Source organism: Varroa jacobsoni, unplaced genomic scaffold (assembly GCF_002532875.2).
Source record: "Varroa jacobsoni isolate VJ856 unplaced genomic scaffold, vjacob_1.0 scaffold_784, whole genome shotgun sequence".
Classification (NCBI taxonomy): Eukaryota; Metazoa; Arthropoda; class Arachnida; order Mesostigmata; family Varroidae; genus Varroa; species Varroa jacobsoni.
The window spans coordinates 228,441-246,889 of record NW_019213686.1 but is presented as its reverse complement, the minus strand read 5'-3'; the positions used below and the strand labels follow the sequence as shown (position 1 = coordinate 246,889).

General features: G+C 40.6%; 1 protein-coding gene and 1 long non-coding RNA gene across 14 annotated transcripts in view; one reads left to right on the top strand and one right to left on the bottom strand.

Annotated features, from left to right (window-relative positions):
- Nucleotides 1-697: 697 nt before the first annotated feature.
- LOC111263707 (uncharacterized) overlaps nt 698-18,449 on the bottom strand; it is a 54,234-nt gene continuing 36,482 nt past the window's right edge. For 3 of the 6 annotated variants that reach the window (XR_015312418.1, XR_015312419.1, XR_002682390.2), the window contains 2 exons: nt 4,809-6,502; nt 698-1,433 (listed from right to left, as the gene is read on the bottom strand). Coding sequence is in view for 2 of the 6 variants with exons in the window: in XM_022839038.2 (XP_022694773.1) it covers nt 17,895-18,007 (113 nt within the window). In the remaining 4 variants the exon portion in view is untranslated. Of the gene's footprint in view, nt 1,434-4,808; nt 6,503-17,894; nt 18,008-18,449 lie in introns of those variants that run through there. The other 3 variants (XR_002682393.2, XM_086969762.1, XM_022839038.2) reach the window with 2 other exon arrangements.
- LOC111263708 (uncharacterized) lies at nt 1,443-18,125 on the top strand. 8 transcript variants are annotated; one of them, XR_015312420.1, is made up of 4 exons: nt 1,443-1,744; nt 10,324-10,440; nt 16,963-17,083; nt 17,715-18,125. It is a non-coding gene; the product is annotated as an uncharacterized LOC111263708 (long non-coding RNA). The 8 variants fall into 8 exon arrangements; XR_015312422.1 differs by adding an exon at nt 10,020-10,136 and having other exon boundaries at nt 1,443-1,642; nt 10,329-10,440; nt 16,963-17,727; XR_002682398.1 differs by adding an exon at nt 10,020-10,136 and having other exon boundaries at nt 10,329-10,440; nt 16,963-17,727.

The window sequence follows — 18,449 nt, the reverse complement described above, 5'->3', positions numbered from 1 at the left end:
ATTATATAACTACGCTGCTACAATACACAGTATATGTTCAATGTCCCTAACGTATCAATTTGGTTTAGTATTTGTTATGATAAGCTTGTAGGAGTAAGTTAAGTTTTTAGGGTTTCTGCTTGTGTCTACATGCGAGTTTAATGAGTACCCTTTTCGCAGGGAACGATACTCAGTTCTCTTTATTGTCTAAATCATATCTATAATGAAATACAATGGCTTGTCTGCCGATAATTCTCGGATGTGTCGCGATACTGTAAGTTTTTTAATATTAAATTAATTTTGATTTTTCTCGCCATTTTCAGTTCTCTGGCATTTCCCATCATTTGGAATAGCTTATTTTAGTAGTCTTCGTGATGAGTGTCAAAGTTTTTTCGTACTGCTCGGATTTGAAGAACTACAAATACGAAACGAGTTCTATGTGAGCTTGATGGTCGAAAATAGGTTTATCTAGAAGCGACTGTCTTGAAGGGAACAGCAATGATTGAAAAAGTTTTTTTTGCCCTAGTTCAGGCTCATCTCAAATTGTCTCATCTTGTGCTTTTTGTGTTCGGATTATCAATGGCTTCAGATTTCACAGCACGACTGCGGGAAACCTTCAGCCAGCTTCTCGAAACGGGGGAGCGCATCTCGACGTTGACGTTAAACGAAATTTTATTTTGATAACAAGGACGTCTGGGGCGATAAAGGACGCTGAGTGTCGCGATAAATAAGCGAGTTTATTTTGAAGGCGGATATTTCTTTTTACATCGGCTTGATTCCAGGCCTCGTTGGAGTGTTAGAGTGGCCTGATTTTACTATTCTCCTAATTATGAAATATTACCATTTTCATTGACTATGGCCATAAAGCGACTGTTGAAAGAAAAAAGTCGACTTAATTAACCGCTTCCTTGACATGCTTCGTTACTTCTCGTAACCTTCTCGAGAATTCTTTGTATGCTGCTTATCTGGGGTTATTTTGCATTCGGGTAAACGGCTGATGAGCCTCCAGAATCTACCGACTATTATGAAAATTGGCGAAGATCACAATAAAACTATGCACTCCAATAACAAATTAGGATATAAACATAATTTGTAACGGAATATTGCTGAGACTGTTCCAACAATTTGTTTGCACGGGCACAGCTAACATCCTAATCTGTCCTTTATTCTCGAATCCGTACCACAATAAGTACCGCTTCCGTGGTTCAGACTTCAGATCTTGCCTTTTTTTTTTATCTGTTCGTCTTTCGTTCCTAATTTTCGTTTATTTTTTTCTCTTCTGTCGAGACTTTTCCACGGCGACGAAGTTTGGCGGACGTGCGTTCACAATAGACAATCAGATGAATGTTAGCAGATCTTGTCTGGCGAACGACAACGTTCCAGTCAATGCTATAGCACGAACAGGAACTCTTTCTCCATCTCCAGGAAAACGTTCTCAAGCGTCCTTTCTCATCCTGTTGTAGAGAAAGACATAGTGAAAGGGTAGCTCTCTCTCTCACTCTTTATATATATATATTCAATCATCATATCACCTTCTAGATGCTGTCGTTTGTGTTACTGTCGCTACCGCAGCGGATACAAACCATCACCGTTCGTCGGCTTCTTTTTCGCTCAGTTCGAATTCGCGTCTGTATAGAGGGGTGGTGACATTTCGTTGACACTGGTGAGGCAAGATCAGCAACTGTTTGTGTTGTGTCGTTGATGCCTCCGGATACGTCTGCGCTTAATGTTTACACGATGTCCGCTACTCTCGGCTTGCTTGTCGGTTTGTTTAATTATTTTTATGTCAACGTATAACTGATATATATATATATATATATATTTAGGTACAAAGGAATCAAGAAAAAAAGTTTTAACGAAACTGTCATCTTTGAATGATTGCATCGAATTCTATGCAAGGTTGGACAACTCAGGGTACTAATACTATTTGACGTTTTCGGCTCTGTCGATCTTGCACGGCGCCACATGGTAAGGCAGAGGATGTTTTACTAGGCCTCCTTATCGACGGCAGCTGCCATTTCCTAGCAGGCCAAGTGAGCAGTGAAGTTCAATCTACAGACAGTCAGTGTGTGCAGAACTGTGTCTGGAATGTGTGGAAAATAGAAAAAAAACTACTAGAATTAAGAAATCTGTGTGGCACTCTTATATCTGTCCTGAGGGTTCTCTTCTGCCATAGCAATGACTGCGGAAGAACACTGCTGGGATACTGTTTTCCGAAGTGGAAAGAAAGAAAGAAGGTAGTAGCAGGAATTCCGTCCGTAGAAACTGTACCCCCTGTGACACCGCTGTCCCTCTCCGTCTCTATCTGCTTTCCTATGTCAGAAGGGACAAACAAGCGGCTCATGCCCGGCCTCCTCTGGCCACAGCCGTCCATTCCATGCGAGAATGTGTTTCGCGGAAGCAAGGGACAAATAGGTAGGCCATCTGGCCGAGCGACGGGACCCTTCACCACTCCTCGAAATTGGATTCGAGTCCATTGGCAGCGTGAAAACACTGACTTTTCAATGCCGACCCATAGGTAAGAGTCGAAAGAGCATAGAAGAGAAAAAATCGTGAGAAGCGTTCGAAAAGTCGCCACTGGCTGATTGTGCGTCGGTTATGACGTTTAGCGCTCAACGACGACGATGATGATGGTGTGGCAGTATACTGAAAGAAAAGCAAGAGGGCTAAAAGGGGGAGTTGGTAGTAAGAGGATAAGGTAAAGGATTGGGGAGAGGGGAACGTGCCGGGGAAAGTGGAATTGTCACTCTCTGTGTGTGTATATCTCTCTCTTTCTCTCTTTTATAGAGAAAGTGTCACATTAGCTATGTGTTGTTTACATCTGTAGAATACACGTGCTGGTTATAACGTGCAACTGCAATAAGGTTTGCAAAGGCTATTTGCAAAGGTGCTTATTCGACGTGCTCTTCATTCCTAAGGACTGATTGCCGCGTTTGGAAAACACTGGTACAGGTTCACGTACGCGCGTAACAGGCTCTAGTCCTCTTGGTAGGATTGGATATCGAATACTGTTGATAGTCGGGGTGTAATGATGATTCTTGTTTTTTTTTCCGTTTTCTTTGCGTCTCTTGGCTTAATTGACAAACTGCGCAAAACATTGTTTACCTTTTAGGTCACGTTTCTGGTTTGCTTCTCGGAGACCTGGACGCTAATAAAGAACGTATAGGTACATGAACATGCTGGATGCCGAAGCAATAAGGACGTTTTTTCATACTTTTGACAAAAAATACTCTGAAATAGGGCGTAACGCTGCAATCTTGATCGCACGCTATGTCAGTAACGCTTTATGGTAGGTTATTGTTTACATTTTCAGCGGCGTATTACATAGACGTTCTGTATTAACAGGTTATGTACAATAATTGTATGCTAGATTTGCACCACGAATAGGCACTGTTTGTGAGCATATAGATTGTGGTTCCTTGTTTACGCCATTCAGTGTAAATAGATTCTGCTGCAGACGACTGACAATGCAATTCTGCGGTATGGAAATTTTAGCAGCAAACCCTATGCCGATTTGGGCCAGGTACTTATGAAGTTAATTAGTGCATAAATGTTCGCAAGCATAAACAGCATCCACAATAATGAGTCTTGCTAGGCAGCGGTGTAGGCCTCGCATTTTCGCCGACTGTATAATATAAGTATATATAATAAGAGCCTACAGCTCATCAGGGACACCCTGCTCGGCATACTCGAGCGCACGAAATGAAAACGACATGTTGCCAAAAGAAAGTCTTGCACTAAATGTCTTCGCGGTGTATTTGGGATGCATCTTGCATACACTGAAGAATTAGACGAGAACCAAACTTCAGTGGTTCGCAATGTATGTGATAAAAGGATGTTTCGATCACTTTTTTGATACATTTCATTTAACATGATTTAATTGTGTTGTAGAAAAAACCATCCACGCATCATGCATGAACTACATAAATAAAGTGATGATTACAAAAATTTGTTGCATCGAAGTACTATAGTTAGCTATCGAAAGCGAACTCTTGCCTGGTTTTCTTTGTGGAACGCCATAAACTAATGGGCACCTTGGGGACCGATTGGTCCTTGTCAAGTATACGCTTTATTCATTGTTGAATGAAAAATATATTACGTCGTACCCACACATAAGTCGACATTGCGGCGTGCATTAAACATAAAAAACACGTAAATAAATTTGACTAAGCTGTCCAACTATCTTTGTATGTTGAACTCAAAACATTCTGGGTTTTTGGGTCCGGTATTTAATCCATTGGACATTTTATTGGTTGGTAGATCCCACTAGTACGAAGCAACGTGTGCTTTCGGCTGGATTTGAGCTCGAGCCACACAGGCTCCTCACGTTTAACACGCTGCCCACTACGCCTTTACAGGGACATGTTTTATACTTATCATTTATGGGGTGATCATGTTCTATACGTTGAACGTGCGTGGAGTGGCTACGAGCAGACCCTGATAAACAATTTTATATGAAAGCCAATTACTTGTTTAAGTCGAAGATAATCAATATAAATATGCCGACTTTTCTCCGTTGCGTGCCCTGAACGAAGCGATATTGGATTCAACTCATTTTAACTACGTATTGCATGTACGATTGCTCGTCTATTCGATCTTTTTTTTTTTGTAAAAACCGCATCGTTTCGTGCTGATGCGAGCTGCTAGCGAGCTGAAACAATGCTTAACTGAAACAGTGCAGGACCTAAAATTCGAAATATTGATTTAGCATTAAGTGTAAACTGGTCTCTATCCTTTTCTTTGTTTTTCACCAACTTATTCCTTCCAATATTCTAGTCGACGGATTCATGGGAAAATGCATTTATTTCTTCTATTTATTTTTCACTCACCTGCGTCATTCTAACACGCGCGATCAAGTTAGAGCTTCAATCGTAGCAGGCGAAGCTGCTATGGCAGGACGAGCAACGCGATAGAGGCTGCAGTAATTGTAACGACCAGCTCGTAATTCTCTTAGCTTTCTTCTGCGGTCCGAAAAAAGGCTTTGATTGAGCTAAGGTTCACCTGTTGGCCAGCACCAACCTTTACACACGTCCATTTCTTTCTTCATCCGTTTCCCCTTCCTCTATTCTCGTTTCTTTTCGTCTTCTAGCAGTGCATCCGTAAGTACAGCCCGTCACCCTCCAATATTTTACGATGTCACTTTTGTTCCAACTACACTTGTTGTGGTCGTAGTAGTAGTAGCAGTATTTGCGAGTCGAACGAACGATGGAGGTTTAAGCTATCAAGCTTGTTTCGGCTAAGCCATTCAGCTATGACGCATCCATATAGCTTGACGCCTTATCATGCCACTACTGGTTTTGTTCGCATATATATATGTATACACGTTACGAGTCCAAATATATATGACAGCAAAGCACGTAGAGGATTGTACTCTCGTCATTGGCCGATTTTGTTTGCCTATTTGGCCATCCGACGTTCGCTTTTTTCCTATCCCGTTTCGCCATGTACCCACTTACATAGCATGCTGATGGTAACTGATCGACTGGTGGCAGTACAGAAAAAGAAATAAAACATGGCAAAACAGGAACAGAGGCGACAGACCCCCGCTCACAACCAACTGAAGGTAACGCGAGTGGTCATGAAACGACAGTCAACGAACGAAGCTTGGTATTAGGCATTGGCCTTCTAGGACCCCCATTTCACAACCTCCTAGAGCCGCCTTTCCTATCTTGCTCTCATGCTGTGGACAACCAATGAAACCGGTTTTAGGTGCAGTTTATGCGGAAGAGAGAGACACCTCCTTAGAAACCAGAACTATCAAAGCGTGAAGGGCCCAGCGTGCAGCGCGGGATCAGTTCTTACTCGTTTGCCACAGCGGACCGCGTGGCTGATCGGTCAAATAGAATGGGACACGAGAAGATGAGATGATGGGGCAACTGTGAAGTGAACGGCGTCGGAAGAAAAAAAGGGTGGGTGGACAGATATGCTGCCGGGAGAGGGAGGTATTTTTAGCTGGCTAGTTAAGGCCAATCAAGCAGTTACGACGAGCGAGTCGAGAACCATGATCATGACGGTTGTCAAAGGGATACGGGTAATGTTGGTAGTACTGAGGCTGGTTTGACCTGACTTGGAGGACAGCGGTCATGGTGACGTACCGCAACCTCTAAGCGTTGTAGATTCCGGAGGTGTCGTCACACTTAATACCGTGTTGTGGTGATGTAAATCTAGATGCCTGTGCTATGGTCAAAACACCAGTCGCACCAATGCTACGCCGTACAATATCGAGTGAATACAGTGATGCTCGAAGCGTTTACATGGCCTTCGGTCCTGGTTGTGGTCTAGGCGCCTCCTTTCTTTCACATTTATTTGTAGATCCCAATGGAAGCACGAATGAAGTCGTGAGATGTCCCAGAGCCGTTCAAGGCAAGCACTCGTTCGGGGGGTAAAGACCGAGAGCACTGAACCTTTCATCGTCGGACTTTTACTTCGACTGCAGGTTTCTAGCTGGTTCGTTCAATAACGTTTTGATCACTCTGAAGGTCAAAATCCTTTTGGCATTCCTCTGTAGGATAGAGAGCCAATTCTGGAAACAGACACCATGATAAAATATGCCTGATCAGCATGAAAAACAATGGTTCCTCGACGGCCTGTCTAATGCTTCTTCCATGAAATAAATCGATATCCATTCCATAAGACGATAACAGACAGCACTGGCTGAAGTAAAGTCGGATGATTTACAGAAATAAAGATGGATCACAAGGCAAAAATGATACAAAAAGACTAAGTTGGTTGTTATCGTTTATTTCTGGTCCACAAAGCTAACATCTATCAGAATTCGTCTTGATAATAGAAAAACTGCTTCCATAATGCGAGCTACTGTAAAAAGTCGTGTTAACTGGACTTACTGAATTTTGAACGAACAGCGGTATATGCGGTTTGTTTACTTACCACCAGTCCACCAGATGAGATGCCCTTAAAGAGCATTACTTAATGCGAAGTCGCATTGTGTCATACTCTTACAAAACAAATTCGACTGCAGTCAGTAGACGGCCATCTTGGCAGGGTAGAAACGACCACTTGCCCTGATCGGCGAGATAGTCAACACATGCTTTAGTTTCGTATAAAAAGCGGCGACTATTGTATAATACAAAAGCAACTACAACGTGGCGAGTTTTGGGTGCCACACCAAGCCCCCCCACCGACAGCAATAGACGTACGTACGCCGTTTGCCCAAGGGAAAGTAACGAGAACGGCTTCCTGATAGTAAATAACTTTAGACGAGGCAATTTCGACCAGTTTTGTAAGTCGCGTAAGCTAGCATTGTCTTCGTGCATTTGCAATACATGCCATTCTGTGCCGCCACGAGAACACGCAGACTAATGCCAGTGGACCGACAAGAGAGTCGCTTCTTTTCTACCAAATTGGAGTGAACGTCCTTGAGATTTTTCGCAAAGCTCAGCTCAATCACTCTAAGTGATTTTGGTAGCGTAGGGCCGAATTGGATGGATGGTATATTTGTCATAATTCAGCATGTTCTTAGAGGCAAGGTGATAAACTAACCAGGAGTAAACAAATAGGACAGCCTCTTCAATCGGTCAGTGCTGCATTATATGAAAGCCGTTACTTCTATAAAATTAGGTCATAATGTAGGTAGAAAAGAAAGAGACATTGTAAACATATAAAAGGAATGACTTAGGAGAGGTAAAGTTTTATTGTATAACCTATATGGGCTAATGTGGATGCAAGGGAATTATCGGTTGTGACTCGATATGCCAGTAGAATAAGACAATGCCCCAGCCGAAATTTGGATAAGGTTCGTTCATGCATTCATTTTGGATATAAGGCTAGCATGGTTCGTTATCAGGTACGGCTTATCGGGATATTTTGTGGACAATCATACATGTGGAGAAAAAATTTTCGCTTGGGCCGTCCAGATAGGCTTCAAAGTTTAGTTTTATGCGGCTTATTTCACCTTTTAAACTTTTTGACAACTATGAGCGCTTGCATTTATGGGGCTTTTGGCCAGCTATATACATAAAGACCTAAATATAAATTCCGTTGGATCTTTTATATGATGCGTATTTGAACGAGCTTACGGCGAGTTTAAGCTTGGCGATGTCGCTTGACGTAAGGTTACTATCTAATTTTTATTTGCGAATAAAAAAGAATAGGAACAAACTACGGGATGGTTGTAATCGATTGAGTGATCGGCGAGTCGTGTTGTACGCACATGATAGTTTTGGATGACATCTATAGCATACGTAAAAAGCAAATTTGTCGAAATAACGATTTTCATTTAGATACAGTTATAGACACAGAGATACACAAAAGGTAATCCCAATGTAGGTGTCGTATCCTGTGTATGGCCACAACAAAAGTCTTGAAGTATATCCTTTCCTTCTAAGTATGAATATGCCACACTATCGAAATGTTGACACTGGAAAGCAGCGGCAGAGAGGTGAGTTGTATCAGCTAGAGAAGACTAACGTCCTCTATTACATGTTAAAACAGCCTCTAAAGGTTCCGAAGCTGTGTCCATATTTCAATGCTCTGACTGGACGCGTAAACTTCGGATGCTGTTTGTTTTTTTAGTCTTGTCAAGAAATAGGACTCGGTCCGTTGTCGCTTTTCCGGTCATTTAGGGAACAAGAGCCGCACTCGCTGCCGTTTTGGATTATGGCCTACTATATCAGAGCCTTTGCGCCTTGTGGTGCCAATGCTATCGAGACATCCATGTTCGTGACAACAAACGGCGATACACGAAGAACAGCGGCAAAAATGTCGTAAAATAAAACTGTTGACTTGCCTGAGAACGGTCAGACGAGGATCGGAAAATTGTAGACGGTGAGATTTTTGTACGAGGTAACAGCAGCAGACGATTGAATGCAAAATGCTATGAGCCCGATTTGGCCGACTAGTATCTACCTTCGTCTTTTGAAAGAAAAGAAGCTTTACTGTTTAGAAAAACTGACAAAAATAAATCTCTTTTTGCACCCGCTGATTTTTGCCATTCTCATTGCGTCAATAGGAAAGCTATTGCTTATTAAGTCGGAAAGAAGAATTTAATTGTTCATTTTTGAAAAACGTATTATCTTTGGCAATTTTTTCATCGAGGCTCTTCTTTCTTCTGGAGTTTCATACATAGTTCGTGAGCTTTTTTCCGTTCCGGCTTTCATGAGGTTACGCCAAGAACTAAGCAATTTCATGTTGGTTGTTTTAAGCTTTTTTTTCTGTCTATAAACACAAATGCAGATATCTGTGATTGAACACTAGATTTATTTGTGGGCACAACTCAGTGTCGGCAGTCGAAAAAGGCTTCTAGCCTAACACAGCAACAACTAATCTTTTTTTTCCTATTAAGTACCGTTCCATCTCTCAGGTTCTTAAGGCTGGCGTGTACTACCAGCAGTACGTCTGCGCTTGGATTCGAACCTAGACCACCGAGTGTTCCTAAATTTAGCATGTGAACACAGTTATCCGTTGTACTAACACGAGCTTTTTATCGCCGATACTATTATGCTTGTTTGAATCAGCCGTCTCCGGAAGTGTGCTGTTCTATATATGTGCTGAACGTAAACGGATATTCAGTATTCTCAGTGTTATATTAATAATCAGTAAGGACGGACAAATGTTGGACAGAGAAATTAGCCCAAAGGCGCGACTAGTTCTGCCGGCTCGCATCTAAAAAATATTTTATAAGGAAGACGAATTAACTTAAATACACAAACCGGATGATTATTACAGTTGTATTAGCCGTATGGAGAATTATTGCGGTTTTTCTCGACAAAAACTTCAGACGTTGTCGGATATCCTCGTTTCTTTCTATAACAAAGTACCTGTCTTTCATATTATCGGTACTCTAGCTAGTAGGTATTACTGCAGCCGAATAGCTCCTGCTAGCACGAATCGAAATATATTTGCGCCCGGCTTCGTACCTAAGCTACATCAAATAATCAGGCAAACTCATTATCCACTGCGCTATCACGGGGGCACGTCTAATTATCTGTAGTTGCCAAAGCGTCGCCTTTACACACAATATAATCATTTCATATATATGTTATTGTCTTTGGATAAGTAAAACTAAAGCTTTATATTTACAGGCAGCAATTAGTTGCGCGGGGACGGAGTGGCGCCTTGTTTTACGATAGAAAAATATGGCCGATTTTTTGACTGTTTTAAGCCTTGGCCTCATACTGGAAACGAGATAGATTTGACAGGTATACACAGAATTCTGCTTGTCTTTTTTTTCTGACGTTTATCGTACTAGCAAAATAAGATGCGCTTCAATCAATAATCCAACTGTCCTGTGATTGGGAAATTTGGTTTTATTATTTTATTTTGCCTGCATTGTAGCTGATACTTCGAGTAATTCCATACTACCATTATTGTGATTTTCACCATAAGAGCAGCAGCATGGAATTGCGGTACCCGAGTGTATTGAGCAACTGTTGAGACACAACTCACTATCCAGCCATGGTCTCAGATCAAAACCCTTTCGCACTTCCAACGCAAACTTCAAAAGTAAGCTTCCTTTAGTTTGATAACTTCTTATATCGATTTGCTTAATAAAATTAGCTAGATATTATTAGAATTCGTCTGATGCTGACTCCCACGGGCCCTAGATACTTCAGAGTTTTCTTGCATGTTCTATTGAATTCTATTATTGAAGTTAAACTGACGACTATTGCAATGAACAGATGCTCATATCTTAGTTTCACCTATGGCACTGAATTTTGCCTTTTTCGGACACCGTCAGTCTCGTAAACGCTTGAGAAAAAAAATCTCGGGAGGCTGGCCTTGTCCATGGAAAAGTTCGTTCTGTTTCTGTCAAAATAAAACACGTTGCCCGCATAGGGTATGATCCCCAGATCTAATTAGGCCACAGCGATCATCATCGCAAAAAATCCACTCTTCTTCTCGTTATATTGACGCCAACAGACTAAAAAGCGTTATTTTTTTGTTGTACTTCATTATTCCGCAACCCACTTAAATTCACACTGATTAGACGGCCTTCCCCATGTACCTCATAAACCCCTGTGTTCCGTCCTATAAGTCCTATCTGCTACAGCTCTCTTGAAATATGATTATTGTTACGGTAGAATATCCCTCAGCAGCGGTAACGCTTATGCCTCTTACCGATCTGCAACGGTATGATCGTCCCTCTGCAAGTGAGGCAGCCTTTTCCACTCTCGATTACGGGCTGTCTTGTCGTCATTCATTATGACGTTTGAAATGAATGAGTGCCTATGACGAGATGGCGACCTAACATGTCAAAGCTTAGCAGACCTATAAAGAACATGAATGAACCGAAAAATCCCATCTGAAGTGATTACGGAGGCTGGCAAGCTTTTGGCAGAAATAAAAAGCGTAGAGCGGCTAACAAAACTGTATAACAAGAATTATAGCGCGTTTATTATTTCCGATCAGTCTATGCGTTCCATATTAATCTATAAATAAAGCTACTGATTAATCGAAGATCCAACAGCCATCTCCACTGTAGGTGTTTGTTAACCAAAATGGCCTGACCTACGCTAAATGTTTCGAGACTTACGTCCCGTATCGCTGCCAAGCGTCGCGCCAAACTACTGACACGAAATATGTCTACGGCCAAATTCGAAATTAAATCACCATAGGGCCCAGTTTAACATATATATTAAATTGTTGCGTCGCAACAGGTTTACAATGTATATACGCCTGATATATTCATTGAATCACAGATCAGGCCGAAGAGATTGTTCTTTTTTTTTTTTTCAAAAAAAGACCCATTAACTAAGCTGTTTTCTCTTAATTCTTTATCTCTATATGGAAGAGACGTCGCGCGACAACAGCTTGTTCGGGAAGTTAGACATGCACAAATAAAAAGACATCGGTCAGTATGAGAATTTACAGTCCTATCGTGCACGTACCCCCGCCGCCGTACGGTCGCATGGCATCTCAAGTAATAGAGTACTAACGCGGTCTATCCATGCACATTTCAACTTGAAGACGACCGGTATAGGTTACATGAACTTATATTTGTTCTCTAAGATGATCCCTTGAGTAAAAGCTGTTCCCATTTAGATAATAGCATCTCTGTTTACAATGCATCCGTGCACCAAGCGTTCGATTGTGACTGCCAACGAATGTCGCATGACAAATCGAATGGCGTCCCAACGATCGCGCAGAGAAGACAAGTGCTATTGAAAAAGCCAGGGTTATTCAAATGTTGAGACATTCGATTCGATTGTAAATGGTAGACCCATTAATTTCGATTTATCTGCTTTAAACTACTTTTAGAGGAGCATACAAGAGCACTTAGGTAATGTGTTGTATTAGAAGGCAGAAAGGCAAACGGAATTGCGATTAGGTTCGCAACGGAGATAAAGGCCGATGTGTCAGAACCGCAAAGGCCTCTTGTTATGTAGTTTTACCCACCAGCAAGCCAGTTCACCTAGAGCCTAACCTTCAACAGGCTTTTTAAGGTTAACTGACTAAGACTGCGACTCCTTATCATAGGGTCAGCAGGACTCTGACCTGTAACAGCAGCGTAATACCACTGCTAACACTCAGATCGTCAGAGCAGGACTAAATTTAGCCAGGCCTGTATAAATGTCTTGAAAAGTTTGCGTCTGTCTAATTAATGTCAAGCACTAGCCCAGGTTACCATGAGTGGAAGTCCCAACACCGCTTGGTGTGTGATAGTCCCTGAGTGAGCTTCTAAAACGACACTAGTTACCTTTAGGGATCGCCAAAATGGTCGCCAAAAAAATACAATGACTAGAACGCCCCGTTAGTTGTCAGAAGACAAACGTGTGCGAGCAGAAACTCCGGTGAATTATTCGGGTGTCCATGTATTTTTGTTGGTTCCATTATCAATACTTTGTTACGATGAATTTAGCACGTGCAACATTGCTACTTGTAGCAGTTTCCCGCCTCAGCTTTCGAACCGACATATAAGGCGTTCATGCAACAGGGTAGCAAATGCATTTAGGCGTGCTTAGCCCTATTGTTAGATTTCTCATTCACGTGTAAACATGAACGGGAATTAAGAACGGACTATACAAACTGACATAGATCCGTAATCGTACATCTCCAATGATAGGCAAAGCGGTAATATTTTCTCGGCATCGAGCATTAGCATTCTTTCAGCGAGTCTAATGTTGTCGTCAATCCAGGTAACCATAGACTTTAAATATGCATTGTTTACGAGCTTCGACGTGCTAGTGTTATAGGGACAATAGAAGATTAATAATTGAGCTTTGCTTAAGGCAATTGTTTAAAGGTGATAGCTTTTTTACGGTGAGTACCACACGGTATTACTTCGAAATCTGGGAAGCGTCATTTACGCCTCCTCTGTCTTAAGGCCCTCCCTCCTCATGATATTTTCCAACGTATTGTTGTCTTTCGCATAAAATCGCAAATCAAAGCCATAAAAGCGACTCATAATTCCTCTGGCTTTATTATGCTTTTTTTACTTTTTTTTAATGGTTCTCCGCGGTGAGAGCCCATGATGCGTCAGATATTTCTACATCGAGCCTAACATTAATATGCTCTTGCTGCTACATAAGGTCTGACGGCACTTAGCCATCTAGTCTTCTAATAAAAGTAGAAGTTCATATTTCGACAGTTTGAGCCTATCCTTCGCTAGGCGCGTGCGTTCGAATGATTCCCTCTATTTTTAGACCACAGCCATGATTCAATAGATTTTTCCATCGAAGAGGCAGCACAGTGTCAAACAGGCACTTCAAAATAGGTACATATTCCGTTTTTTTTAAGACCTCATCCTAAAAAGGGTGTAGAGTGTAAGTATAAAATAAATTTGCCATTTTGGATGCACTTTTAGGCGTCCGCGATCCATTTTTAGAGCTAAAACCTACACCTAGCTCTGTATTGCGTTGTTTACTATTCAATATATATATATATATATATATATATATACATATATGTTGTTTTGAATTACATGGAAACGGAACGTGTGCCACCTCATCTGCATGTAAAATTTTGTTCATTCGACCGCTAAGAAAATACTAGGTTTTCATAATCTACTACGTTTCTCAGATAGATGGTTATCTTTCGCCATCTGCAACGTCCGTGATATCATTAGAAACCTTAAATTAGATCGGGAAGGCAACAAGATGAAACCCGAGTAATAAACTATCCTGGGTAAAAAAAAGTGGTTCGCTAGAATCCAGGCGATTATTCATGTCACAAAGTTGGTGTTTTTAGCCCCACTTTAGACCCGTTTTTTATAGCAGCTAAGCGCTCCTTCCTAACTACCCTCTTGCCGAAAAGAGAACATTTCAAAAGCCTTCGCAGGTTTATTTCGCTGATTCACGAATTAGGAATATATATTCTTAGGTGAATGAAACCATTTTAGCTAGCGAAACTACGTAGGATCTGAGCTCTATAAAGAAAAAAAAAATGGTAACATGATCTATAAGAATAGAAGAATAATCTCTAAGAAGCCCCTGTACCATCTCGTCCTGTTTTCCTTCACAGGCTACTTTCTCCCTGATAAGTCATAACCCCGTGTTTTGTGCTCCTATCCTTGCAGCTCCTCTGTCACAGACACGCGTAGCCTATGGGTTGCAAGGGAAAATGTCATGCGTAAATTGTACAGTCATGCAAAATTGTCACAAGGACACGACAGTCTCATGTAGTTAGTTCATAAAATGTAGTGATGAAGAAGAAGAAACGTAGCGGGTGGAAAAGCGACACTGTGGTTAAAATACAGGGCTGAGAATGAGCATAAGTCTGTCACGTAGAAAAATTTTCCCCACACTTGGAATATCATCATCTTCTGCGCAAACTGGTGTATTACCGTACGAGAGTTTTTAACTTAGTGACACAGACCGTCGGCCGCATGGTCCTGGCAGTGTTTTTCTCCTTTTAGTACATTTAACGTGGAATTTAAGCCAGTCGAAAGTAATGCTAAAGGAAACGCTGATGATAATCACAACTGTGGAATCTTTACTAACACAACAAAATACGGAAACAAAAACGGGGTTATAGACCGTGTTCGTGCAAAACATTGTGGTAAGCTTGCCATACTTTATGCGTCTGCTGCATAGCTAATTGAAGTGAATGGATAGCTAAGTGAACTGGAATGAAGATATTGCCACACGATCGTGAGAAGGGCTGCAAGTATGTGTCTAAGTTGCACGGATCAGAACTATTATAAAATTTCGAGAAATCTAAGTGCGCTCTGTTTAACATTAGTTGGTTGATTGTTTGGGATGGGTCGGAGCAAGTGCAAAGACCGTTCGCGTGCCAATTCAGAGATGTTTTAAGGAACAGCGTTAATAACCGTCGTTATTACCTTGTACTTATTTGTACTATTTTTGTAGAGTCAAGCGTCAAGTTGTGTGAGTTAAGCGTCAATCAAGAATTAAAACTTTACCAGTGGCTAATAGAGGCATCTGATGAATACTGCTTAAATGACTTACAATAGCAATATCTTCTATTCAGTAGAGAATTCTATTCGATTTTTAGTGTTCATTTGGGTCTACTGGATTATTCTATATGCTATAGTTTAACAACAGCGTTAGACCTATTTCTATGAATAAGGATATTAGTTTTATCATATTCGTTCTTGTATAAATCCAAATCTACTAATATTTACCTGTAAGACGACAGCGCATTTATAGTAACGTACGACTCATAATCTCTTCGACAATAATGCATGTCTTACTTGCTATTGCTGGCTAATATACTCAGGCCATTGACATTTAGTGGTTTCAGTAGGATAGAAGGATGCCAATGACATTTACCATTACCACATTTTACCATTAGGCCGAACCTACGGTAGTCAATGACCTAATTCTAAATGCACCTAGTGAATTCGTTCTTTTTATGGCAAATTTTTCACAAATGGGACACAAGAATCCAAGGAGCTTAAGGGGCGCGGAACAGAAAGGAGAAGAAGGTAGCTAGCGGAAAAAATAACCCCGAAGATGGCCTCTATCGGGAACGTAATTTAGATATGTCTTTAAGTTATCTAAATTGAGCGATCGCTGGATAACTGGATAATATATTTGCTATTTACTAGCGTTTTGGGTCTTCTCTATTTTGAGTTGGAATGGCTTCGTCGGAAAAACATTAGCAAAATTACTATTTTTCCATTTTTGGCTAGCTATTAATGTGTTGTGGATTCGTAATCGGGCCGATGTATTTCGATTTCGTACCAAACGGATTATAGACTGGGACGTTGAACCTAGGATTAAAAACGAACTTAGCAAACTAAACCAACGTAATAAAAAATAGAAATATTATAAATATTCATTTCTTTGCCATAACCTTGTTTCCCTTATATAATTCACGCTATTAAAATGAACGCCTTTGAGGCTCACAAGCAGATCACGAAATAGTTTAAGGCGTTATTTGTATGTACAGCTGCAGTACATATTATGTACAATGCAGCTCAAAAAAGAAAAGCTCATAATTGCTTTATCTATATATACTTTGAATGCAACAATATCACTAGGGTGAAATCTCTCAAATAGAATTAGCGTCTAAGTAGAGAAGTACTGAAGTTAATATGAAAAGTTACCGAACTACTATACCTGAGAGGGGAGCTCATTAGGCGTGTTGTGCGCTAAGAGATGTCAAAGTAAAGACGTTTCGTTCATTTTACCTTTGTACAAAAGTATACTATGTGGCCATGATGAGCATTCCATGCGGGATACATGAGCAATACATATATATACGAGAGAACACTGCACGTTATTGCTGTTGCTTCTGATCTCTTCGGCGTAGATCTACATTATAGATGACTTTGTTTACTATTATGTATGGAAATCTATAACACTATACGCATATATACATATACACGTGCATTCTTATTCTCTTATACTTCGCACTTTGTCTGAGTATTTGAATTCATCTGGCTATTCTCACTTTGATCATAAATGCTCGGCATTGTAGTAAGCGTACATAAAAATCGTTCCATAAACATCTTTGCTGAGGCTCATTTTCGTGTTCATCTTGGTAATTTCGGTTCACCAGAACTGCAATTCATAACTCTTGGCATTCTGCTGTCTACTACATTCATCTTTGTTATTACAGGTTTTATACCTTTGGGGGTGCATCCGTTACGCTTGATCTGATTGTGCTGGATAGTATTCATTGCAGCATCGTTGTTGGGTTACTGGACACGCTACCGTACGCTCGCATAATAGTAAAACAAGTAAGCTCATCGACGTATTTTTTGTTCGCCGATCATGTAAGCAGCTCGGGCATGCATTTCGTTTTCATGCTGCAGCACATTGCGATACTGCGAGAGTAATAGTTGCTAATCAGAACTATGGAACCAAACCACACTCTTAAGAGAAATATGCTATGCGTATAAATATATATATATACATATATATAAAGGAACCCGAGTGGTAGTAACATGCTAACATATTAAAGTTAGGAGCGTGTGGTGATCTGGGTTAAAAGTGGGCCTGGCCACACTCCGGTTTTATATTAGAAGAAGCCAGCCCATCAAGCAATACTTAAGGGCAATATCGGATATACAACGCAGCATTTATTAATATGTAAAAATCCATGGTGCCAAACAATAAACGCGCTAATGGTGAATTAAGTATAAAAATGTATCGGTGAGTTCGCGTGGGCGTAGGAAGTAGTTTAGGACATATGCATTATTGAAAATAATGATATATCGGTCCTAGATATACTCATGTGAATCGTGTGCTAGGTATTAAATCAGGGATAATTCTGATATTCATTCATATCTATTGTACTAAACACTAATGTAACAATAATAATAACAATAACGATGATAATAATAAATTCTGCTGCGGGGTGTCCTACAGCAAATGCTACAGTCTTCAAGCAATGGCTCCTAAGTGGATCTTACTAACCGACCGAAGTGACAACTTTGTTGAGGTCAGTTTTTCTCCAGTTCTGTACACATTGGCTGTCCGTTGAAATGGTTCAGCGGACCAGAACAGCGGATACAGTCTTCTTGCGCGAGCCAATACATTTCCATTGCTTTAAGGAGATCGGAACAACTGATGCGTATTCGATATTTTTATAACGCAGATCGTGCCTGGCGGTGTTACTATCCAGGTGACGGCCAAGGTTGGCAGGACACGCTGGTGCAAAACTGCGAACAATAATAACCGCTAAAAATATGTATAATCTATAGAGTAGTTGATTACAAGCAAATAAATTATCGAATAGTGCAAACGACTGAGAATTGAAAATAAAAGGAATTAAAATGGTAGGCTTTTCTAATTGTAGTAGTAAGCGGTAGAGCGATAATTACTTTCTAAATAATATATATATTATATATACTATATTAGAATTGTCTATCGATTTTTGTGCATGTAACTGCATTCATCATAAAAATGTATTGCGTATGTTTAAATGAAATTCTACGAATTATTAGTTCTTTGTACAGTTTTCAATTGGTTTTGTGGTATTCAATTGTGGATATGACTTAGTTGTCATGAAATAGGTAATAAGGCTTTATTTACGCGTCCTCCACATTATATGGACACATATATATTTAAGCTAACACACTTCCACGGAACAACAAACTCGTG